This window comes from Cydia strobilella, chromosome 4 (genome assembly GCF_947568885.1).
Source record: "Cydia strobilella chromosome 4, ilCydStro3.1, whole genome shotgun sequence".
Lineage (NCBI taxonomy): Eukaryota > Metazoa > Arthropoda > Insecta > Lepidoptera > Tortricidae > Cydia > Cydia strobilella.
Window position 1 is genome coordinate 589,307 of NC_086044.1, and position 27,313 is coordinate 616,619.

General features: G+C 39.5%; 2 protein-coding genes across 2 annotated transcripts in view; one reads left to right on the top strand and one right to left on the bottom strand.

Annotated features, from left to right (window-relative positions):
* The window catches only part of LOC134740887 (integrin beta pat-3-like), a 394,139-nt gene that overhangs the window by 78,124 nt on the left and 288,702 nt on the right, over positions 1-27,313 (top strand). The window lies entirely within an intron of this gene.
* The window catches only part of LOC134740513 (neuroligin-1-like), a 314,697-nt gene that overhangs the window by 30,901 nt on the left and 256,483 nt on the right, over positions 1-27,313 (bottom strand). Inside the window, exons 6-11 of the mRNA XM_063673019.1 lie at positions 26,498-26,692; positions 25,164-25,299; positions 22,854-23,099; positions 22,214-22,475; positions 21,619-21,853; positions 20,241-20,378 (exon numbers count right to left, since the gene is read on the bottom strand). Of these exons, the coding sequence (XP_063529089.1) occupies positions 20,241-20,378; positions 21,619-21,853; positions 22,214-22,475; positions 22,854-23,099; positions 25,164-25,299; positions 26,498-26,692 (1,212 nt within the window). The remainder of the gene's footprint in view (positions 1-20,240; positions 20,379-21,618; positions 21,854-22,213; positions 22,476-22,853; positions 23,100-25,163; positions 25,300-26,497; positions 26,693-27,313) is intronic.

The following is a 27,313-nucleotide window of genomic DNA, read 5'->3' on the forward strand; positions in this document are numbered from 1 at the left end:
GAACACACGTGCCGGCATTCCCACGGACATTTTTCAAGTAAGTGAGTGTGAATTTCCCATTTTCCCCTCTGTTTTTCCTTTCACTATTTTACATCCGCAGAATCAGTCAAATATAGAGTTGTGCCGTTCCCGGTAACATTCCCCATTTTGTATGAGGAATGTTACCGAGCGAGAAATTTACCCATACAAAATGGGGAATGTTACCGGGAACGGCACAACTCTAGTCAAATATAATACAGTCCACAAAACCTCAAAGCGCTCGTGACTGAAAAGCACAAAAAAGCGCACCGCAAAATAAAATTAACTATATGGGAAAGGTTTTTTCAAAATTTTGATTTTATATCATCCATTCGCATTGTAATAACAGTACAGGAAAAGGGCTATAGAGAGAAAAAAAGACATATTTTTAATGAAAATCTTCTTCAAACATAACCAGTTTAAAAAAAATTATGCCTGTAGTTAGTGTTTTTACGCCCAAAGTATAAATAAAGTTATACAGTTAGATAAAGCATATTAAATTCTTGAACATTGTATCTTCTAACAAATGAAGAACTAAAATTCAACATTTTCATCCACATTTTGTAACTAACTAGTCCTTAACTTTTCGGAGCCGAAAAGGATAGGATTTTTATTATTGAATTTCAGGTTTTAGTTGAATGATCATCTCGTTCTAGTTTTATAAAATTTAGTTGTTAATAGTCGATAATAATACAAAATTGTCATTATGTGGAATTATTATAAATTATATTATGATAGAAAACCCTAAAAATTGTCTATCATGCTCTATCTGTCCTACCTGTCTACTTATTATAGTACAATCCGCTGACAGACAGACAGACAGACGGACGAAAAGACAGCGTAAGCAAATAAATTCCGATTGTCACCCTTCAACTGTCAGCTTGATGTCAACTTGACATTCACCGCCGCATTTATCGTCGCGATTGTGTCATTCATTCCGTTACTTACTTAATCAAGAAAAGTGTCAGACACAGGGGGCAACAACAAAGACAACGTAAAAGTAATGCAGCTGAGTTGACATCCGAACAGGGGTCAAATCGCTGCCACCGTAATGAGCTCGAGATGTATGAATTAATTATGCGGAAGTCTGGCAACAAAGCGCGCATATTGACGCCTCGCTATTGTGCAGTGGCACACTTTAACGGCGAAAGTACTGGACGTACGGACAGACAGACAGAAAGACAGACAGACAAACATACAAAATGACTATTAATAGAACCCTAAAAAGGGGCAAGTCAGTCTAAAAAGGGCAAATCGCTTTTGGTAACGAGGTCGAGATGTATGAATTAATTCTGCGGAAGTCTGGCAACAAAGCGCGCACAATGACGCCTCGCTATTGTGCAGTGGCACACTTTAACGGCGAAATTACTGGACGTACGGATAGACAGAAAGACATACAGACAGACAAACATACGAAATGACTATAGAACCCTAAAAAGGGCCAAGTCGGTCTAAAAAGGGCCAATCGCTTTCGTAACGAGGTCGAGATGTATGAATTAATTCTGCGGAAGTCTGCAACAATGCGCGCGCACAATGACGCCATGCTATTGTGCAGTGGCACAATTTAGCGGCGAAATTGCTGGACGTCAACAAAGAAGTTACGTAACTAGATAGATAAGGTGCGGTGGGGTTATGTCATCAACGAGGTGAAATTCGAAAGGGGGATGTTAAATGGGCCTAATATTTTATACTAGAATTAATTTCCTTGCATTGAAATTTAAATAATTAAAGATGGAACAGCTGCATTTGTTTTAATGCATTAGATTTTTTTTGTATTATGATATAGGACGCAAACGATAGACCCCCGCCACACTAATACTCATCAAGACAATTCTAACAAACTCAAACACAATAAGGTAGCGTTGTTTTCTCATAGAGTTCCTATGGCCACCGCCTGTGTCCATTATCAGATCAGCTCGATGGTACCATAATATTGCATTATCACCCAGCTTACATATACTGTATGTGAAGTTTCAGCTCAATCGAATAATGAGAAATGGGTTAAATTTAACTTGAAAGGTTTGATCCAAAAATACATACATACAGTGCAAATTAAAATAAAACCTTGAAAAAAAAAACGCTGTTTATACCGTACCTAATGCAATGCATTTATCTAAGGATTCTAAGGGATACAGCGGGGATTGAAATTTCATCATCATTCTAGTCTTCAGTCGCCCACTGCTAAGCATAGGCCTCTTTTCAAATTTATTATATTAAATATATAATGAATAGTTTGAATAGTTGTTTTCAACCTTACTTATATCCAACTTAAAAAACGATAGGAGTATCCGTTGTAGTGTAGACGTCGCAACATGTGATTTTCGCAATCATATTTCCCGCTCACCCCAAACCTGTTAACCCCAACGCACCTCGCAGCCACCTAGATAGGTAACGAAACTTTCGGTAAATATCGGTGAACAAAAGCTTGTGCGCCATTACGGCGCGTCCACAATGGCGCGCTTTGTTTGCGTTCGTTCTTCGCGCGCTCATTACGGCGCCATTTGAGAACGGACGGAGATAATTAATATCATTCACCCTTACCATAAGATCACGGCCTTTCCTAGTGACTGCTCCAGAATGACGTTTAAGGTACAGTTCGTAATTCAGATTCAGACAAAACCAGTATTACTGTTAATAATCGCTTAAGCACCAATCGCTATTCTTACCCGCTTCGTACATTTAAGTATAACATTTTTTAAATGAGAGCGTAAAGGATGATTCACTCTAGACCGGGCCGTGTCCGGGCCGGAGCTTCCGGCGCTTACTTTTCTATGACATGACAGGTGATCACGTGATGTTTTCCATAGAAAACGAAGCGCCGGAAGCTCCGGCCCGGACACGGCCCGGTCTAACGTGAGTCATCCTTAACTAACAGGCGTATTATAACATGAATTAGATCTGGATAAGTTATCTGTCAGTGTCAAAAGTGACGTGCTTGAAGAAATTGTCTTAAAATCTGAATATGCCTACTAGGTTGTTTGGGGGCGGCGGTTCCGACTCGTGCGAGCCAGATGTAGTGTAAGTTTATGCAGTCAATAGCCAATACAGTCGTGATATCATGGTACGGGGCCCTTTGCCCGCATTGAGGGTGATAACAGGCTAGTGATGGTTGGAAGTTTGAAAAGTCAAAGTTTCTCAGAGTGAGCTCACATTTAGATTAGGGAGTTGAGTCAAAGAAACAACTGCAGTCAAATTCACAAAGCATGATGATAACGATAAGTTTTCATTCATATATATATATTTGCAGCCTAATATCGCCGAAAAGCATAGAGTAACTTATACTAGAGCGGTACTGTCATAGTAAATTTTGTAACCCCAGTAAATTCACTGCCATCTGTCGACACACTTTAAAATTAAAAATAAATATTTTTAAAAATACGATAAAATGTATTTAGATGTGGATAAATGATTTTTTTTATTTGCATTAATTATTTTTATGATTTTGACCCATGTTCTTTCACTGATATGCGTTAAAATTGTTAAATAACAAACGAAACCGTCAACGCCATCTATACGACAGTTGGCCAAAGCTAGTAGCGCCCTCTGATCGAGAATCAAATTTTCTTGATTTTCGAGGCACGTTTTTTCTTTAGACTGTATCCATCTATTACGGAGTTATATCTATCTTTGCCGAAAAGCGATACAACCATTGTTGTCGCGGGTGCCTAGATTTTGGATATTAATACAATCTATTTTATTAACTTAAAGAAGCAACAAACGCAAACACAATCTGTGATAATACTGATAATGCTAACACACATGTGTGTGTAGACATGCGAGGTTCTGGAGTGGCGTCCGCGTATCGGAAGACGAACTGCCGGTAGGCCTCCAACGAGATGGAGCGACGACCTGCCCGCGCAGCATGGTTTCCCCTATCACTAAGTCCGTCACTTTCGCACTCACATACTTGTTAGAACGTGACAGGCATGGTGATAAGCGTACCGTGCTACGACTCCTGGTGAAGTTCGCGGGAATTCGGTGGATGCGAGCGGCACAGGATCGGTCGGAGTGGCGAGCCTTGGGGGAGGCCTATGTCCAGCAGTGGACGTCTATCGGCTGACATGATGATGATGATGATCAGACATGCAAATGCTCATGTACTGTCCCAGCACATGTCTGCATCTAATTCTTTTAAATTATAAAAAAAACCTAGTTACAAAGATATTCAAGTCGAATATCTTCGTAACTAGGTTTTTTGCGTCGAATAATTCGACTTCATTTTCGCTTTAACGTATCTATATGCTTTGATTTGTTTTTAAGTTTAAACGATTGAAGTGACGGTGTTTACATTAAGCATAGAGTAACTTACCTATATACTGATTTTTTTTATTTGCATTAATTATTTTTATGATTTTGACCCATGTTCTTTCACTGATATGCGTTAAAATTGTTAAATAACAAACGAAACCGTCAACGCCATCTATTCGACTGTAGGCCAAAACTAGTAGCGCCCTCTGAACGAGAATCAAATTTTCTTGATTTTCGAGGCACGTTTTTTCCTTAGACTGTATCTATCTATTACGGAGTTATATCTATCTTTGCATTAAGTGAAATGTAATTTTATTTTTCTCAAAAATGGACGGCAAAGTCGGCGTTGCCGGTTAAAAAGTGGGTCGCGAAGTGCGTTGTTTATGGTCAGTCAAAAAATTAAAAAGTTAAAAACATTGCAGTCTCGATTTCGGGACTGCAATGTTGCATACAAATTCCATTATTTGTCGAGTTCCAAACTTTTTAAAAGTTGAAGTGGCCATATCAAATGCAGGCATAGGTCCATTAAACAGCCAAACAGATGATCAGTACTTACAATTATAATGTTGGCACCGCGTCTATTCAGGTGTCTCAAATAGGTTGGCGTATTTTCAGCAGAAAAATACACTTCTATTTTTAATTAAAAAATAAAACGGCGGCAAAGCAAATCTTATTACTTTTTTCTGTGAAAATATATACATAAGAACGTTGCTTCTGTAAAATATTTCTATTATATTTGTATTTATTGCGCCATTTTTGAGAAAAGCACTATATATGACTCGGCTGGAAGGCTACTTGCTGGCTTCGGATTCAATTAAACGGACTCCCAAGGTCGTCCGTTTAAAACGAATCCTCAGCCAGCAAGTAGCTACTTCCGAGCCTCGACAATAATGTACTATTATGGACTCTGGCCGTGTAATTATATTTATCAATAAATGAATATGAGTATTTGGGACCATAAATAGGAGATTTTAGACGATAGTTGGATTATGTAATTTAGCTTGCGATAGTTCCTCATGCGCTATGTAATTAAATGCTAAAACTAAAACTTAAACACAAGAACCTTACGTTCTTGTATTGGTGAGTTCGCGTCAAGCGATGGGAATAAACCATGTAACCCTCTACCCGACATTAGTATCACTTACAGAGAGACATGGGGATCAGCAGTTTGACAACTATTGATACAACTGTGCAATATGAGCAGGGTTTCTTTTGTTTTTCACTTATACTGTGTAGCAGCACGATACGGTAAAAACTATTAAGATAGAAATTGAAAAAAAAACCCTACGCATAATTTTTTGGCATAATGCCAAAATTATTTCATGACAAAAATGCCTTACATCATTTTGGAAAAGTGCTTATTTTTATTTTTTAATACTACGTCGGTGGCAAACAAGCATACGGCCCGCCTGATGTTAAGCAGTCTCCGTGCCTATGTACGCCTGCAACTCCAGAGGAGTTACATGCGCGTTGCCGACCCTAACACTCCTCTCGCTCGTTGAGCTCTGGCAACCTTACTCACCGGCAGGAACACAACACTATGAGTAGGGTTTAGTGTTATTTGGCTGCGGTTTTCTATAAGGTGGGGGTACTTCCCCAGTTGGGCTCTGCTCTAGATCTGGAATGACATCCGCTGTCCTGTGCCCTACCACACAAAGCGAGAAGTCATTCACAGTGCACATGCCTCTCTTTTGGACGTAGTTTAAGGACATACCCGGGTCCGGGCGTAGTTTAAGGACATACCCGGGTCCCAAGGGAGGTATACTCTTTTCTCGAACAAAGTTAAAAACCACCGCAAACTTTAACGTAAATAACGCATTTAAATCGGTTCATCCGTTTGAGAGCTACGATGCCACAGACAGACAGACAGACAGACATTGGCGTCAAACTTATAACACCCCTCTTTTTGCGTGTCGGGAAAGTTAGTGTAAGGAGTGTATTGGTATGTAAAAATTTAAAAGTGCAATTTAAAAGGGCTTGTTGCTAGGCCTATTTGAATAAAGAATACTTTGACTTTGACTTTGTAAGGAGTGTATTTCGTGAGCGTTGGGAATATCTCTTGGAACCCTCGAGTATCACTTTAGTCTTACCCCAACATTAGTATCACTTACAGAGGGGCATGGGGATCAGAGGTTTGGCAGCTGTTGATACAACTGCAATGTGAGATGGGATCATTTTGTTTATCACAGTACCATTCGGATTCAGACCAGAATTACTGCTGCAGTAATACAGCGCAACATTGTTGTCAACTGCATTGCTGCCGCAAATAGTCTTTGCGCCTGTAAATTCCGCTATATGAGCTGTCAAAATGTATAATAAGAAAACCTTATGTATATCGTTACCAGGGTTTAATTAAACAAGTCGGTATTTACTCAAGCGCAGCAACGACATGTCAAAAATCCGGGTAGTTGCTTTTTATCGATATCGATAAGAAACCGGGCTATGGTAACAACCGTATGTTACATTAAAAACCGGCCAAGTGCGAGTCGGACTCGCGTTCCAAGGGTTCCGTACATTACACAAATTAAACAATGTATTTTTTATGTGAAACGTGCGTGAAATGTCTTTAATAAACCCGTAGGGGTTGGATCATAAACTAAATAATTAAGGCCGACTCACGCTTGACTGCACATTTCTAATAGGTTTTCCTGTGATCTATAGGTAAAGATCTATTTTGTGTATTTTTTTCAAAATTCTAGACCCAGTAGTTTCGGAGATAAAGGGGGAATGGTCATTTTTTGCCTATTTTCGTGAATAATTTCTAAACTCTGTTTATCCTAAAATTATAAAAAAATATATTTGAGATTCTCACAATGAGCTCTTTCATTCGATATGTAACGCGATATAGTTTGATAATTTTTTTTTTTTAATTTTCTCATTTACCCCCCAAAAGTGGCCCCCATGTTAAAAATTAATTTGTTTACGTTACATGTCCGTCTTTGGGTCACAAACTTACGTATAAATACCAAATTTAAACTTAATTGGTCCAGTAGTTTCGGAGAAAATAGGCTGTGACAGACGGACAGACAGACAGACCCACGAGTGATCCTATAAGGGTTCCGTTTTTTCCTTTTGAGGTACGGAACCCTAAAAAATATATTGAATATATTCTTTACTGCGCGAGGATACTGGGATATAACTACAATGGGAAGTTCCTAAACATTTGTAACACACGGTTTACATGCCGATGAACACCATTTGTATCCCAACGTCGAAAAATCGCAGTTTGTAACTCTCACAACATTGACACTCAATTCGACTGTCTCTGGCGAATTGAATTTATTATACCCGCTGATTCTGACATACACTAAGAGCTAGATCCGGAAAATAAATATAATAGGACATTCTGACACAAATTTATAATAAGCTCAATAAGGATTGTGATGGTGGTTTAGGCAATGATATATTTAATATATCAATGATATATATGAATATTTACAAGTATTTAATATATTATTAACATACGTAAGTGACCCACTTACGTATTTTAAGTCTAAAAACGCCCGACATGATGTGTGAGTGACCCGTTATTAATATATTTAATATATTGTATGTGTCTCACGGAAGTTTTGTTATTAAAATATTCACGGGTCACTTACGTATTTTAAGTCTAATAACGCCCGACATGATATATGAGTAACCCGTTTTTAATATATTTAATATCTGTGTCTTACTGAAGTTTTGTTATTAAAATAGTCACGGGTCACTCACGTATTTTAAGTCTAAAAACGCCCGACATGATATTATTATGTGAGTGTACCGTTTTTACTATATTTAATATGTCTGTGTCTCACGGAAGTTTTGTTATTAAAATATTTATAAGTATAAGTAAAAATACTCATGACTCAGGTATAGATATCCAAGCTCATCACACAAATACATTCTCATACCGGGATTTGAACCCAAGACCATCGCCTTCATAGGTAGGTTCACTACCGAATACATGGTACATGTTTTTTATATACTATTTATTTTTCACCTCAGCAGCTCGAACAAGCCTACTTTCGTCACTCCCTGGAGTGAGGAAAGTGCGACTTTCCTCACTCCAGGGAGTGAAACAATGTAGCTTTTTAATTTAGTGAAGGCCATGAACTTCATACTTTTATTACATTTTTTTTATGGTACGGTACGGTACGGTACGGTACGGTCCGGTCCGGTCCGGTCCGTCTCGTGTCGTATCGTATCGTATCTTATCGTATCGTACATATTATAATACTTTTTTTTGTTTATTCTGTGTAATTCGAAATACATTTTAACCTTTAATATGTTCTCACTACTGAGGTGAAAAATTATGTGTGCAACACGAGAGCAAAGTTATTTTACATCTCGTGTTTTTGAGTCCCTCGCTACGCTCAAGATTCTACCTTAGAATCACTCGCTTCGCTCGTGATTCAATTATAGAATCTTTCGCTTTCTCGGGACTCAAAATAAACACTCGCAAGAAAAAACAACTTTCCTCTCTTGTTGCACAAATAACTATTGCAATGTTCTTTGTGTAGATTGGCTTGTCTGTAATGCCGTGTACATATATTTGTTATTAAATAAATAAATATATTAAGGTAAGATTTTACGGGGCTAGCTCTTCTTCTAAAACGCGACCCTTTCTGAATTGTGCTCGATTTACCGACGGAATATATGCAAATCGAGGAATGGCCCATTTCCTGCTGTAACTGAATATCGCGAGTGAGATTTGAATTTCGTTTTGAGGTAATGAATATTAAGTTTTCATGAGAGAATTATCATAGTATATGGATAATATGTGGGTACAGTTAGCACTAATACAGGAGCCCAAATATACGTTGACAAAGAATTTATATTAAGAATATTTGGGGCATTTTCTATGAAAAGGGACCTTGATGGCGCTTACGCCGCACAGCGTCGCGCGGCATTGTATTTATATCGGAGCATTGTTAATAATGGCATAAGCGCCATCGACAATAAGGTCCCTTTTTATAGAAAATACCACATTTTTCTTATTTATAGTCTGTTTTATTTTTTGTGACAATAAAATGACATACAATCATTTAACTCGAACAAAACGTAATGAATCTTCTTAAAAATAACTTTTAGCTTTGTCAAATTTCAAATTTTATATACATTTCTCGATAAAATAACGTTTGACGATTCCTGTAGCAATGCAGTCCGGATGCATAATTGCAGCCAGTATAAAGCGCGACATTATTGCTGTCTTACAAATAATTAAATGCCGCATTTTGGTTCCCTTTCGCCAGCTAAAGAAGGATTTATAAAACTACGTAATAGCTGTTTAAGTACCGCACTTTTCTCATGAAAAAGAGATTTCCTAATGTCTTTCTATTCCGAAACGAATCAGACCTTGACCGTCCGATAAGTAAACAATTTGAAAAAACTTTTATTTATTTATGGCCCTTTTTATTAACGCCTATCTCGTTTGCCTTTGTCCGAGGGGCTGATTCTGTTTTGACTATTTGAAATTAGGTTTATCTTATTTTGATACGAGCTTGAGTCGTCGTCTGGTAGGAACTTGAGTCTTTTGAGTCTATATTTGAAGAATTCGACATGTTTTAATTGCCCTAAGTCTCCGAAGTCTTCCGAGTCTTTGAAGGCCAGAGTCTAGTAGGTATTTTTTGAATACTTTTTTAAGCACAACTCAAAAGGAACCCAGCTTCCGTCTAAGTAAAAACTCTGTCAACAATTACAAAGGTTAAATCTAAATACTTGCCGCAATAACGAAAATAAGCGTTATTGTATGCAATAGGTACCCAATCCATGAATTTTACGTTTTTTTAAACGTGAGCTCTGAAAATAATTCGAGTCTCTAAAAAAGACTCAATTCTCTAAAAACACTTACCATCAGGTGGGATCGTGGTCAAACGCCTGCCTATTCATCATAAAAAAAAAGTTGAAAAATAACTCAAGTTTCGACTTCTTTATAGGAATCTGAAAGACACAGTTGAATCTTAAAACAGAGGACTCAAAGGACTTAACCAAGCGAACACTAGCGTGTGATGTTTGACGACACGACTTAAGCTTAGGTCGTATCAAAATATGATGTAAATGATTCTAAATTCTTAATACAGGATCGGCGGTGTCCAAGTTCTGATATCAGTAAAATCTGGACTACTGCTATGCATTCAGTATGAGATGATTTCCTTTACGATCTTTTTAGGGCCGATTTCCCAAAAAATCCGCTTTTATCAAATGGTTGTGTCATAAACCTTTTACGGGGGATATAAAACTTTCGGATCTAGATTCCGTTTGAGGATTGTTGAGTCAGACACACGTGGTGACATAAATTATATCGCTGTCTACAGACGGTTTTAAAGTTTTATGTCGAATTGTCCTTTACTGACGAATTCGTTTAGGTAGAAGTCATTAAACTGCATTCACCAATGCTTCCTAAAAAAGTGATAACATTTTTTTATATAGGTAGATAGTATAGCAAAACGCAATATTTAATCGTCTAAGTCGCAATTTTCTTGTTTTCCATACTTCAAAACGGCTTTAAGTTGATCGTGACGTCACGATCAAGAACGATTTAGTAAACGGCGTCTTGGGTTTAGAGTTCGAATGTCAGACTTTGACTGTAATTTTTTATTCTTCACCTATATACAATTCGATCCTCAAGACTGATAGACTGCATCATTGGCCACAGCATCTTTACAGATGATAGTTGCAGCGACTAGAGGTATTTGAGGAGATGTCTACAGTCTACATCGACTGCGGTGACTGTATAGACCAATGGCCGATCGGCACTTCTTGCCGCACCGATTACAAATGTGTCTTGACTCCTGGGGTGGTCCAGCAGCTCTGCGAATTCGTTTCTGGTTAAGGTGATCCAACCAGAGCTCGTCGTGCTTTGCCATGCCTTCCCGCAGGTTACGACGCCACTCGGTCATGGTCATGTAACCTATTATTTCGTTGATAATAGGCTGTAAATCACCATATATTATTACAATACTACTACTAGCTATTATTTGTCCTGTGCTTCTACACATTTGACAAGGTTTTTCCAGCAAAAACACGCTTAAAAATAATAAAACAAAAAACAAAACTCAGTGTATTTTGCCAAAAAAGCTAGTTACCTTTTGCGGTAACCCACATACTTACATCTTAATTAAAACTTACATTCTTATTACATTTGTGTTCCAGCTAAGAACAAAAGCACTAAAATGTCGCGAACGCTGAAATGTATGAGATTACTTCAACATTTTAATTTTACTTCGCTCGGCTGAGACCACAAAGGCTGCATATATTTGGGAGATGGCCGGGGTGGGAACTACTATGGCAAATGCTTAGCGGGTAGACTGCTCTGGGGCCTAGCCAGATAACATTCGTTTATAGAATATGGTAATCGAAACTTTAATAATCTATGGAAATTATCATGTGACTTTCAGGCAAGACCAGAAATCATCAATATCGGTTCCAAAAGATTAGGCAGAAAAAAGACTTGTGAGATTTATGTCTGTCATTATCAATGACCTTAAGAGGGCGCGTAAAACCAGCAAATTAGAAAGGAATAAAAAATACGGCGCGCCGTGCGAAACTTGCGACGGAAGATTTGACGAGCGGGTTTTCATGTTTCTCCTCAATAACTCTTAAATTATATTTCTAATTAAAATTTCGTTGCACAAATCCCTCGGCTATATCACTAGCTATTTTATACTAAAATTATACTGCAATGGAATGCAGGGTAACGATATTAAATTGAAAATAAATGAAAATTAGACATGTTTTCGTGATTTTTTTCTATCGAGCAAACTTTATCCTTTTAAGGTTTTGCTTGCAGTCAGCCCTTGAAAATATAGTCTAGTTTCTATATGATTTTTTTAATTACAATTGCCCTTCATTAAAACGTGTAAAAGTTCATAATAAAAACTGCAATCTTGCAGGAGCCCCTTCTTAAAGAAGCCCAAAAAAATGTCTCGTCGACCCAGAACAAGATACTCCTGGCGAAGAATAACGAGGATATCCAACCCCAAATGAAAAGGTTAGGCACAGAAGAAATGCGTTGCGAACGCATCTTTCTATTTATATAAAATATTCCTAGCAGTAGCTAAACGCAGCCATCGGGCTCGGTTAGTATGCGGAGGCATTTTTAAAGCACCAATAGGTGCGCTCCACATCATTTAGAGGCACCAACATTTAAACCACCTTTTTTATGTTCAATTTCGCTTAATCACTCTCGCATCAGCCTCCATACCATAACCACCACTACACTTTTTAACCATTTTGTCAACTGTACCTTGTAACCAGTAGATATCTATTGAAGATTATAAGTTTTTCAAATCGAAGTCTTTTAATTCGATTCGTCGAAACTTGCACGGCGGCTACACTATTCTTATGTTAAAACCAGAGCTTTTATAGATTCGTCTGCAGCTTGCAAGCAGTTGGAATAAACCGCTTGGCTTGACAGACCGTTCAACCCTGCCTGGATTTCATTTGACTAATAGTATGTTGTGCCGCCGTTGAAGGGCGGAAATACCGTAGTGGCAGTGAAAAGAATTTAAGTAGAGTAGAGGACTGATGTATGTTTTCCAGTTGAGTGCCCCTCGAGGACTAACAATAGTTATTCTTACGATAAGGAGCAAATTTGTTGTTTAATTTTTGTGCATTGAGATAAGAGCAGACTTTTCTGCCGGGTAACACATGTTTTTCACCTCATTTTCATTATTGCAAATTAACAAAACTTCCGTGAGACACAGACATATTAAATATATTAATAACGGGTAGTTTCTCGCCCCCCCTGCCGCCACCGGGCGCGGAGGGCTGCGGCCCACAGTCTGCGCCGGTCCGTCATCATCAACGCAAGCTCCTGATGACACTACTCGGTACGGAGTGAAAAATGTCGAGCGTTTTTCGACTTAAAATACGTGAGTGACCCGTTATTATTATATTTAATATTGCAAATTAAACCTATACTTGGTTTAACTATTTACAAACACTTGTAGCATCTCATACCTGGGTCCTAACTCCCAGTTCTTACTCCCACGGGCTGATGCTCTGGATTCTCCAATCGGCTATAATTCCTTAACGCTTTTGCCTTGTCTTCCTGTCTGATTCTCGTCTTCCAAATTACTCTCTGAAACTTTTGATTTAAAATGTTTTACTTTCTGGCTACCATTTCCAATTCTCCCTAAACTCCTTCTACCCTAATACGGCCCTGACCCGTCCGGTTACTTACCTTGCTGTTTTTCTAATCATTTCATGTTTTTATAATAATTTCGAAGCTAATCGACCTAAAATTCACTATAAATTTTCCTTGACATATTTGTTTCTTTGTTTCGACATAATCCGTCAAACTATTAATTTACTCTAAATTCCTTAGCATGAAGTTTAGGTCGTATAGTTTTCAAGTAGTTTGTTCTAAATTTTATCTAAAAATTGTTACTGGTGAACAAATATTTTCAAAATTAATAATAAGGTAAATAATAATTCTAGAAAATGTTATCGCTAGCTATATAAGCGGCCCAGCGGACATCTGAATTCAGTTTGCTTCTAGTTCCCAACAAAGGAACATCAGTTGTAAGGGTCCGTGCGGGGCCAAGCCAGGCCCCGCACCATCAAGAAACCCTCGATCGCGCTCCTTAAAAGGTTACCTGTTCCTGGCGAAGTCTGGCGCTCTCTGCACGCACCCAAGTCCGGTGGTGCTTTGCAGTTGCTCTAGCGGAGCGCCTTGTCTCCTAGGCGCGCGCTATCGGCGCGCCTCGCCTCAACAGGCGCGTGCTGTCACCGCGCCTCGCCCGCTATCGGCGCGCCTCGCCTCAACAGGCGCGTGTTGTCACTGCGCCTCGCCTCTTTGAAGAGCGTGCTTATCAGCGCGCCTTACCCAGCGCGCCTTACCGTGCGCGCGCTATCAGCGCGCCTTACCCAGCGAGCCTTACCGTGCGCGTGCTACCAGCGCGCCTTACTGTGCGCGTGCTGCCAGCACGCCTCACCTTTGCGCGTGCTATCTGCGCGCCTTACCTTTGCGCGTGCTATCTGCGTGCCTTACTCTTGCGCGTGCTATCTGCGCGCCTTACTGTGCGCGTGCTACCAGCGCGCCTCACCTTGCGCGTGCTATCTGCGCGCCTTACCTTTGCGCGTGCTATCTGCGCGCCTTACTGTGCGCGTGCTACCAGCGCGCCTCACCTTGCGCGTGCTATCAGCGCGCCTATCCGTGTGCGTGCTCCTGCCTTGCACGTGCTATTAGCGCGACTATAAACTTTATTTTATTCTTTTTGTAATTTAAACCATCTGTAGCGTGTCATATTTAGACAATAGCCGTTAAATAAAGAACCTACCCCTGTTATATCTATCTTTTCCTTTCTACCTCCTCACTCCCAGCTCCGTTACTCACTCCTCCAATATACGTGGAGGAGGGAGTAACGTGACAGTTTTGGCGCCCAACTTTTAAATTTACCGGCTTTCTTAACCCACTAAATTCTAAATTATAGACAGAATCCGTGTCTTTAAATCTTAAATAACTTTTCGGCCTCTTTCTGTTTAATTTTATATTTCCTTAGTCAATATGGCACGTTTTTTTTTTAGATTATATTATTATAGCAATCAGACTAGATAGCTACTTTTTTTATCACTTTTATTTCTAATGATGTATTTTTTATAGGTCTTTAACTTTATAATAATTGTACTTCTTTTACTCTGCAGCTCAGCCCGTCCTCCTTCTCCCCTTTTTCCTTCTTCAAGCTCGTTTTCATTCTTCATTAACTGTCATTTTCCATTTCTTTCATTTTGTGTGATTGTGTCATCTGTAAATATTTCTTCATTCTCGGGTGGCTTAATAAGCCAGGTGCCCTTCTTTTTCTTTTCTTCACCCTGCAGAGCGGTAGTCCAACTCTGAAGAAAAAAATAAGCCTTATGGTCAAACACTACTTTTTTTTTACTCTACTGTGGTAGGTCTACCCCTACCACAACCTAAGTAGGCTCTACCCCTACTCTCTATTCTCGTCGGCTCTAAACCGACTAGAACTTGTACATAAACTTATCTTCGCGGAGCGGCTGACTACTCCCTTAAAATAAGCCTTAGGTCCTTCATTATTATCTTATTATCTTTTCCAGTGGAGCGGCTGACTACTCCCTTCTATAAAGAAGCCTCAGGTCATAGCGAGGACTTCCTAGGAGTGTGCGTCATAGAGCGTGAACCACATCCCCTTCCTTTGCCAGAGACTTATGAATGCGTGATTATGACAGGCGATGTATGAGTGCAGGGAAGTTCCTCGATCTATTCATCTTCTTCTCCATTATATCACTCATCCTCTCGTTCCATTTATTCATCCCCATTAACGAGCTTGCTCTTTCTTTCTTCTGACTTACTGACTTACCTACCTACTTACTTACTTACTTACTTACCTGCTTACTTAACTACTTACTTCCTTTACTTTCCCCTAAAACTTAACTCTTCACAAAAAAAAAACTTTTCCGTTTAAGATTACGACAAAGTTTTTTTTCCGTGGTTTTTGGGGTAATGTAGCATCTCATACCTGGGTCCTAACTCCCAGTTCTTACTCCCACGGGCTGATGCTCTGGATTCTCCAATCGGCTATAATTCCTTAACGCTTTTGCCTTGTCTTCCTGTCTGATTCTCGTCTTCCAAATTACTCTCTGAAACTTTTGATTTAAAATGTTTTACTTTCTGGCTACCATTTCCAATTCTCCCTAAACTCCTTCTACCCTAATACGGCCCTGACCCGTCCGGTTACTTACCTTGCTGTTTTTCTAATCATTTCATGTTTTTATAATAATTTCGAAGCTAATCGACCTAAAATTCACTATAAATTTTCCTTGACATATTTGTTTCTTTGTTTCGACATAATCCGTCAAACTATTAATTTACTCTAAATTCCTTAGCATGAAGTTTAGGTCGTATAGTTTTCAAGTAGTTTGTTCTAAATTTTATCTAAAAATTGTTACTGGTGAACAAATATTTTCAAAATTAATAATAAGGTAAATAATAATTCTAGAAAATGTTATCGCTAGCTATATAAGCGGCCCAGCGGACATCTGAATTCAGTTTGCTTCTAGTTCCCAACAAAGGAACATCAGTTGTAAGGGTCCGTGCGGGGCCAAGCCAGGCCCCGCACCATCAAGAAACCCTCGATCGCGCTCCTTAAAAGGTTACCTGTTCCTGGCGAAGTCTGGCGCTCTCTGCACGCACCCAAGTCCGGTGGTGCTTTGCAGTTGCTCTAGCGGAGCGCCTTGTCTCCTAGGCGCGCGCTATCGGCGCGCCTCGCCTCAACAGGCGCGTGCTGTCACCGCGCCTCGCCCGCTATCGGCGCGCCTCGCCTCAACAGGCGCGTGTTGTCACTGCGCCTCGCCTCTTTGAAGAGCGTGCTTATCAGCGCGCCTTACCCAGCGCGCCTTACCGTGCGCGCGCTATCAGCGCGCCTTACCCAGCGAGCCTTACCGTGCGCGTGCTACCAGCGCGCCTTACTGTGCGCGTGCTGCCAGCACGCCTCACCTTTGCGCGTGCTATCTGCGCGCCTTACCTTTGCGCGTGCTATCTGCGTGCCTTACTCTTGCGCGTGCTATCTGCGCGCCTTACTGTGCGCGTGCTACCAGCGCGCCTCACCTTGCGCGTGCTATCTGCGCGCCTTACCTTTGCGCGTGCTATCTGCGCGCCTTACTGTGCGCGTGCTACCAGCGCGCCTCACCTTGCGCGTGCTATCAGCGCGCCTATCCGTGTGCGTGCTCCTGCCTTGCACGTGCTATTAGCGCGACTATAAACTTTATTTTATTCTTTTTGTAATTTAAACCATCTGTAGCGTGTCATATTTAGACAATAGCCGTTAAATAAAGAACCTACCCCTGTTATATCTATCTTTTCCTTTCTACCTCCTCACTCCCAGCTCCGTTACTCACTCCTCCAATATACGTGGAGGAGGGAGTAACGTGACACACTTAAAGCCTATTTATACAGACAAAGGCACAAATGGCGTTGACGAAAACTTAAAATGTTGGTCATTAACGAAACACAACAGAATAGTTTATAAATAATTTTCATTTTAAATAAACATTGGCAACAAGTAGCTCTGGTTTTTATCATGCAGCGTCCTTTTGACCGCTGAACCGTTTCGATCACAGTATTCACAGTCAATATTTTCATTTAATTCCAAGCGGCTTGTTTTGTTAAATAGGCTGTTCGAATACCTATACTTTGAAGATAATTGAAAGTAAATTATTGATCTTCGACTAAGTAAATATTATTCTAATATACGGCGAATATATATCGCGAATTGAAAATGTATTCGGCTACGTAAATAGCCAACATGATTTATTTCTTAATAATGATAAAAATATGAAAAAACTGGACCAGTTCGAGTCGGACCCGCCCACCGAGGGTACTTTTAAGTATTTGTTGTTGTAGCGGCAACAGAAATACATTATCTGTGAAAATTTCAACTGTCTAGCTATCACGGTTCAAGAGATACAGCCAGACGGACAGACAGCGTAGTCTTAGTAATAGGGTCCCGTTTTTACCCTTTGGGTACGGAACCCGAAAAATAATTAAAAAAACAACTATTATTGTTTACTTAGTGCAACTAGTCAGATAATATTAAGGTATTACCAAAGTAGAAACGGTATAATTCGGCAAGGCAATTTTTGCATATTATTCAATAATACTTTATCAACTCTTTGTATCTTTCAAAGCTTCTTAACATTAAAGAAACGAATAATAAATATAATAATTGTAATAATGAACTTTATCAATAGAACTACGAACACAAATTGTATATTGTAACGTAGTATAAATTTATTATAATTATATGGTTGACATTGTATATTATAGTATGGCTGAATTGACGTGTAAAATTTGTACAATTTTATCAATAAATGTATCTTATCTTATCTTATCTTAAAAAAAGGGAACAAAATAAATCTAGGTACTCCATTAACCTTATTTTGCTTTTTGTGCGTTATTTTTCTTCGACCATTGCTGATGTTTATTAAAGTTTTCTGTTTTTTGGGACAATAAATGACTTTTTGTTTTATTTTATTTTATTTAAGGACATATTATATGATTATATTGGTCGGCGAGCGTGTATGAGGAATGTTATGAAAGTGAAGGAAGCGAAAGAGGTATGTCAGGATCGTAGCAAGTGGAAATCCGTGGTCTCTGCCTACCCCTCCGGGAAATAGGCGTGATTATATGTATGTATGTATGTATGTATGTATGTATATTGGACACATATTAAAGGACATTTTACCTTAATTGACTAAGCCTTACAGTTAGCTCAAGAAGGCATGTGTTGTGGTAAGTTGTGATTTTAAGTTCCGTACCCAAAGGGTAATAACGGGACCCTATTACTAAGACTCCACTGTCCGTCTGTGCGTCTGTCCCTCTGTCTGTCACCTGGCTATATCTCATGAACCGTGATAGCTAGACAGTTGAAATTTTCACAGATGATGTATTTCTGTTGCCGCTATAATAACAAATACTAAAAAGTACGGAGGGTGTGCGCGAGTCCGACTCGCACTTGGCCGGTTTTTAAAATTCAAAAGAGATTGATTGAATGATGATGAATTCCAATTACTACTGGTTTAATTGAAAATTATTAAATAAACATGTCATGTTTTTACTAATGCCAATAAGCATGTGCGGTTTAAGAGGAATTTCCTCCCGCGGACGCTTCGGCTGTGTAATGAGCTCCCTGCCGAGGTTTTCCCAAGAGCTACACTATGGCGTTCTTCAAAAAAGGAGTATACAGAATTTTAAAGGGTTGCCAACGCGCATGTAATATCTATGGTGTTGCAGGCGTCCATAGGCTACGGTGACTGCTTACCGTCAGGCGGGCCGTATGCTTGTTTGCCACCGACGTGATATATAAAAAACTATGGACACCTGCAATCAGAGGGCAGAAAAGGGAGGGGAAAGGGGTATTCTGTTTGGCTTTGAAAATAACAAAATTTCGCAAAATGTTCACTTTACAACTCGTTTAAATCATCTGAATTCGTAAACCTTGCTCTATTTACGAATTTCGTTCCCAACAAAATTCTACCATAATTGTTAATAAAGCAAACAAGCATGATCAACATCCGACCATTAGCAACCGAATTACTGTTATTTGGACGCTTGTAATTAATTAATTACGCCCAATTAGAGTATCTCATAACCGGTATTTTACTAATGGGCCTGAAATCAATTAATGGGGTATTAAATGAGCGTAAATCAATCTAAGAAGCGGAAAAAGGCATAATGTACAATGGACTTTATGGGTTTCTGTAATAAGGTACGAAGTAAATCTTCGGTGGAAAAAGGAAAAATGGACAAGGAAAATGTTGTCGATGGTGAGCAAGCAATTAGTCGGTCAATTTTGGACATGTAATCGATAGCTCTCAGAATCAAGAGGATATTCTCAGCGTCTATTACTTGTTTGAGTTACATTTTGAACGACACATTGCATTTTAGTATATACACATTATTCGGTATAAGACCCGTCTGACAGTAAGTGTTCTCCGTAGGCTATGGGGGGGTTACATGTGCGTTGATTACATGGTGATGACTGATGACTGATGCCGTTAGATAAGCATGATTTTCTTTTAAACTTAGTCTTAATTTGAAATTCTCGCCGAGAATGAAACATCGGCTGTGCTGTTCCACTATAAAGCCCTTTGGTCCAGATGTTGAGAATGTATTGAGTGAAATATATTTTTATAAGAACCGAGTCCGAGAGAACAGTCTTTTTATATAAATTTTCTGCTTTACCAGCAGTTCTACTTCACCAAATGTAGTTTTCTAAAAGCAAACGAAGCAAAGTCATAGTTTGTAATAGGATTTTCAAAGAACATGAGTGACAATTTGAAGATTTCCTTAATTTTTTCCAGGATCCCATTATCTGACTCTGACGTGACAATTACCAACTATAAAGGCGTTTTAATACATCTTTTTTTCTACTGTCCTGCCGTCTTCGAGAAATTAAGGAAAACGAATTGAGAAACTCCTCCTTTTGAAGACACTGAAGACAGTTAAGTAGTAATAATTATTTTCTGAATCTTACCAGCAAACATATCAGGATGTATGGAGCGGAACTGATGATGTCTTGGCGCCGCGCCCGGCCTGTGCAGCTGCGGGATAAGATGAAGCCAGAGCGCCATTTTGTGGCCTCTGTAGTGGCTTTTTACACGAAGTTTGGAACCTAGAAGATATTCGTATTTAGAATTTAGGTACTACTCATACTTTAAGAGACTTTTAGGATTTAAAATCTTAGGACTGGTTAAGGTTATTCCTTGAAAACATTCACCGGTTCGAATTTGGGAATAGTGAGATCGAGAGCTGTGGATCTGAGCTGATGCGATCTCACAATTATGTAATCAGTTTCGGGGAGGGTAAAGTCCAAGCCTTCTAGGAAGAGTTTTCAATGAATAACTTCAATTGGGGACCACACATAGATCACATATGTTCAAAACTTAGATCCGTCATGGCCAACTTATCATTGCTTAAATACAAACTCCCATATAATACACTACGTATGCTATACTTATCACTCGCCGACTCAATTATATGTTATGGTATCACAAGCTACGGGCGGACATTCAAAACCTACTTGAAACAAATCTATAACCTACAATCAGCACTTTTAAAAACAATTGTACCAAATAAAATTAAAGGAAAGTATAAAAATGATAAAAAGGGTCTATTTAAACATTGCAAAGTTATTAACGTTTTTGATAGGTTTTGCTTGTCCTTAGTTACAGAGGAGTGTGAAATTATACCATCATTAGATAAAAATACTCGCTCCAGTAATTTGCGTACCTTAGATTATCTACCTGCATATACAACTCCAAAAAGTAACAATGTATACGGTAAAAGAGTAACTGACTTTCTACTCCCATGTATACTAAACACCTTACCTAAAAATGTACTGTATGATCTCATTAACATTGTTGAAAACCTCGGCAGATGTATGCCAAGACTAAAAAAATACTACCTAAGTCTAGAGTAATGTATAAAATAGATGCAGAGATTTGATGTGTATAGATTAGTTTTACATATATATAATAGTATAATATAATTATATACCTAATAGTATTAAGCAAACGCGGATCGGACCGCGCGAACTCGCCAACTATTACATAAACCAAAGAGGTTTACAATAGTGGCATACTGGCAAAAGTTGTATGAATATTTAAAGTGAATAAATAAATTAAAAAAAAAATGGGGTAATTACTATCAAGTCAAATTATTACTGCTACGAATTCAGCTCATATCTCGGCCAAGACACAGCTCCCTCATGATGTTCACTATTTGTCGTCGAGTCCCCAGTCTTCGCGAAAGCCACTGCCCTCGGGAGAAGTTTCGGGGGGAGCAGGATATTCCAACCTTCTAGTAGAAGTTCAAAGAACTGAATAATTATTATCAAATCAAAGTGTTCTTACTTATACTCAAATACTGCTGCGAATTCAGCTCATATCTCGGCCAGGACACTGCCCCCTCGTGATGTTCGCTTGGTGTCGGATCACCAGTCTTCGCGAACGCAGCAAGCAGGGCTACAGCAGACTCTGATACTCCTACGTCTCCTCTGGAGTAGTTTCTGGGGGAATATGGCATCCCGCCGACGAGTGGAAGACCGAGGAAGTAGGGGAGGGTTTCGCTGCTCGTGCTGCCGAGGCGCTGGAAGAAAAGGTTGAATCAGTTTGTGCCTGGGAAGCTCTGAAAAGACAGTCAAGTTAATGCATAGATATAGGAATTAACCTACGATGCGATGCGATGAAAAACTCAATATCGATGCTTAATAAATTTGCTTCATGTAAAACTAATGATATTGTAAATTATTTCTAAAAAAATTATCCTCCACCTCTGCCCGATGGTGGATGGTCTGCGTGATGGACGGAGGTGATTTAAATCCCCCCTCAATTGGATTACTCGTAGATTTGACACGGCTTTAGGTATTTTAGATGTTTACATAATTATAATATTTGTAGAATTTGAAGAAAAGAGGGAGTAATAAATACTGTATACTTAAAGAGATACCTGTGGATAATCAGCATCTTTACTCTGATGCGTGAAATGCGCGAAGAATGTCCTTGCACCCCTCCTCGCATGCAACTGCGCAACCCTTAGCGCTGGAGCAGCAATTGCGGCATCGCTTAGAGACTCCAACGTAGCATCTCTAATGTTGATCGGGTGTTGAATAGGCTTCTCCCAATCTGTGTACTCGTTGCGGATGGCGGCGAAGATCTCGTTGCGATGGTAGTGGTACACGTTGCGGACGTAGGTGCGGAGGATTCGGTTCCTGACAAAAGTATTGCGTACAAAAAGCTGACAGAAAGACCTACGGACAGATAAATCCTATTTTCTTAAAATGTGAAATTACTATTTAGATTTCAAGGTATCATTTGATTTAGTCTCAAATTTAGTAACGACTTGCTTTAAAAATAAATTACATCATAAAAAATTATAGTGGTTGGCTGTAGCAGAAATGGCTAAGTGGGCCAGGCTTCCAATATGATCCATACATGCTGAAATTTAACAAGGTGGTACTCAGATTATTTTGAACTCCTTGCTCGCTTAGCTACATCTACCAACTTTACTACTATTTTATATGTAATTAAGAAATTAGAATTTCTACGCCAAATAATTATAGTTTAACAATGACAAAATAAATTCTCACCTATGATCCTCCTCAAATCCATGCCTAATATCATCTTCACTGAAAAACTGATAACTCTCCGTTGTAGACACCACGACCGCCAGCGCGCAGTCCAAGAACGCATCACTAGCGTGTAGGGTTCTCGTGGGGGCCTGGTTGCCATCTTTAGAGGGGACCGAGGGGGCCCAGCCGGCGAGAAAGCGGGCACGGGGGGCCTCGACTGCGAGCAGCGCTGCGAGGGGACGGGCGCGGATGCAGGTTACCAACCTAGAAATAACATAATTATAACTTACTAGCTTTTGCCCGTTACTTCGTCTGCGTGGACTTAGTAACAGCAGCTAAAGTATAGCGCCTGGAAAAATTCTCATAGCAATCATTCAATTTGAGCATATTATGCACACAAATTAGCAGGCACTTCATTAATTATCTCAATTCCACCCCGCTTTTTACTATCTTAAGGGATTTTTCGGGATAAAAACTATCCTATGTCCTTCTCAGGGTCTCAACCTAGCTCTATGCCAAATTTCATCTAAATCGATTCAGCGGTTTAAGCGTGAAGAGGGAACACACAGACAGAAACACAGACAGACAAACTTTCGCATTTATAATATTATAAGTATGGCTTCATTTTTTTTGTAGGTGTTTCTGTCACATTAGGGTGGAACGATAAAAGCACTTAACATGTAGGCCAGTATATAAATGAACTGAAAATACTGTCAATAGTTTGGGACTTAAGGCGAAAAGTGAAGCTTCTTTAACAGATTATTCGAAAATGGTTTATTTTTATTTAGGAAGGGATTCTGCGATGATGTGCGCTGAAGCTTACTGCTTAAATGCTCCAAACTTTATAATTAACAGTAAACATGTCAATTAGGCGAGAGTTGGGTCACACTCAACAATTAGCCGCACGTGTCTCCTGTGGACATGGCTATCCAAAGTTATAAAGCCAAATTTTTAGAGTACCTATTCCTGTTAATTTATGTGATAAAATTGTTATATATGCACACAAACTCTTGATCTCCACATTAGTGCGAGCTTTGTTTCAAACTGTGTGACCCAGTTATTAGTTAGGATTCAACTAGGAGTGTTTTTTTCCAGTTGTGAACTCGGATCTGACGGATCTTTCTTATAATTTTATTTTATTTATTTGTTATCACAATACAAGTTACAGATATTTACAGGAATTACATTAATAGAATAACTTACAGTTCAGATCTGGATTAAACTCTAAGCATGTGTGCACAGAAGGCAAGCAATATTCAGTTAAAATATAACGCTAGAATTTGGAAATGGATTCATCGTGTCAGCCGATAGACATCCACTGCTGGACATAGGCCTCCCTCAAGGCTCGCCTTTTTTTTATCCCTTGGGGGGGATTGCCGTAGTCGCCACGCTTGGCAGGCGGGTTGGCGACCGCAGTTTGATAGAGGTAGTTCTCGGAGGACGCTGCTGCCCATCCACCGGATTTCCTTAAGTCGCCTCTTACGACACCCACGGAAAGAGAGGGGGGGGGGGTGGTGCTATTCTTACCCGGCACCACACGGAAATGGATTACATATTATAATAAATTTACTTAGAGATAATTAATAGGGGCATTAAAAAATGAATGAGGAATGTAATTAACAACAATTACTAATTAGAGTTTTGAATGATTCACAGTTAGTTTCACTAGACTTATATTGACCGGGATATAGACCGTGATTACCTTTTGTATTATTTGTGAAAATTTCAATCGTTAAGATGGGTTTAAACTGTCAAATGTGTGGAATCCTGTGATTTGTTTGTGTGAAAAACTAGTGATATCCGAATCAAACACGCGTAGTGACACCGTGAGTGTAGTGTGTTTGGACAGACCAACGAGTGTGAACGCGACCGGACCAACAAGTGTGAATGCGACCGTTGGTAACGTTGAAAGTGAACGCAGCCGACGCGCAAGAATGAGGGTAGAGAGAGCGCTGTCTACACAACTTTGACACCCACCCGCTATCTTCAGTCACCCGTGAACATGATGCATGCAACTGCGTCGAAATATCGGGAGCTCACAAATAATACAAAAGGTAATCACGGTCTATATCCCGGTCAATATAAGTCTAGTGAACAATTACTAATGCCTTAAAGATATTCATTTTATACTTATTTACGTAAATTCTTCTTGCATAGACCAAATAAAAGCAAAAACGTAAACATGGGACGTATTAGACGATCAGAGAAGGTCATATAGTATAATAGATTCTTGGAAATTGCTCCACCGACAAGGGTTCAGCACTTAAATATTAACATGATGTTGATAAGAACGTAAAAAACTTTAGGAAGTTCAGACATGGATCTTACCAGTGTTCTGTAGAAGACTCCTCAGGAACACATCTCAGGGCTTGCGCTGTGTGTTCTCTGGCTAGTGATGCATCTGGAGTCAACGCTGCTGGACTCAACGCCGAACCACTCAGTAGCAGTACTCGGGATATTAACCCTGTTTAAATCATAAAATGAAACAATGATCGGTTGTTGAATTTAAAAGCACCCATACATATTTAACCAGGATAAGACTTTGAAATAGTCTATACAAAAGAAAAAGTGACCAATGGTTTCGATGCCCAGGAGGGCTGGAATCAAACTTTCCGTTACACGTTAACTGTCCGTGCCCCGTATATGGGTCACGGCAAGCCTCTATTACAAAGTCGTAACAATTCAGATTGGGGCGGTTGACGTGTTAATTTATTATTTGTCGGATGGACTCTCAGAATATACTTTTACATTAAATAATAAATAAATAAATACTATAGGACATCCTTACACAGATTGACTAAGTCCCACGGTAAGCCCAAGGAGGCTTGTGTTATAGGTACTCAGACAACGATATATATAATATATAAATACTTAAATACATAGAAAACACCCATGACAGGAACAAATATCTGTGCTCCTCACACAAATAAATGCCCTTACCGGGATTCTAACCCAGGACCATCGGCTTCGCAGGCAGGGTCACTAACCACTAGGCCAGACCGGTCCTTCGACCAGACATTCAAATGTCCTTTCCATGTCCAGTAACATTAATGTGATTTAAAGTTTAACTTCAAGGATTCTAACCCAAAAACAGTTAGCTTTAACTGTGCTACTTAATTTACAAAAACAAAGCATCCTCAAAAACTTCAATGTTTTTAAAACTAACACGGGACTTAATCGCGTACAAACTTACGTTTATTTATGGCCTGACGTTTCGAACGTGACGTTACGTTCGTGGTCACAGGCAGACTCGGACAATGAGTTGTTAATTTAAAAGTTTTTTTTATTTTTTTATTTAGCTTTATCCCACATTAGTGGTCCCCAAGGGTATAAGCCTCCTCCATCTGTCTCCACCTCTCTTTGTCGGTGGCAACATCCATCCATTTTTTTTCCCGCAGCCTGTACAATGTCATCTGCCCATCTTTTTCTTTGCCTTCCCGCTCTTCTCTTTCCAGCTGGGCCTGGCCATTTTGTTACAAGATTTGTCCACCTTTGATCCTGATATCTTGCTACATGACCTGCCCACCTCCACTTTTGTTTCAGACTAAACTGCAGGGCATCTGTTATCTTTGTTCTCTTGCGGATGTCTATATTTCTTGTTTTATTAGAGTAATAATAAAATTGGCTGGAATCTTAGTTCCTCAAACATTTATCATTCTTACCCTTAGTGTCTGGTAACATGAGCAAAGCATTAGCCAACGCAGCGCCCGCCGAATGTCCAGCTAATGTGACTCTTTTTGGGTCCCCACCGAACGCTGCAATGTTCCTCCGGATCCACTGCAACGCTGCCGCAACGTCGAGCAACGCCGCGCCGCCCGCTTGCTGGACCTCGTCTGAAGCCCCCGTAGTTAAATAACCTGTGAAGAAGAACCAGTTCTTAACCCTTATTAGTACAAGGGGATATTATTTCCCACTTGGTCTATTCGTATCCCACCAGAAATCACTCCCCTTCCACTTACTCCCTCCACTTTTCACATATTTTTTAAAATATGTTTTAATGTTTAAATATAGATGCTTACCTATAAATCGACCCCATGCATTTTTTCATTTGCTGAAAATTGATGCTCTGTCCTAAATTTTCCTAACGAGCATATAATATCACTAATTACAGACAGAGTCACATAATTCCTATTTAAAAGCCAACTAAAGAAACCCAAATAATGGAATATTTGAGCAGATGTCACTGATTATAGGTGATCTTTAGCGAAACACATTAGAAGATACATTAGAACATATTAGAAGCATCTGCAACCTCAACAGACTTTGCACTGGCTATGGTCGCTCTGGACAAACACCGCTGTGGGTGGGTGGAATCCCCGGCTTGCAGTTGTGGCGAGGCTGCACAAACTATCAAACATAATAATAGAGGATTGCCCCATAACGCGCTATGCCAATAGACCTCCTGAAGACCTGATCGTCCTTAGCGACGAGGCCATCGAGTGGCTGATTGGACTAAATTTGTATCTATAACTGTTTTA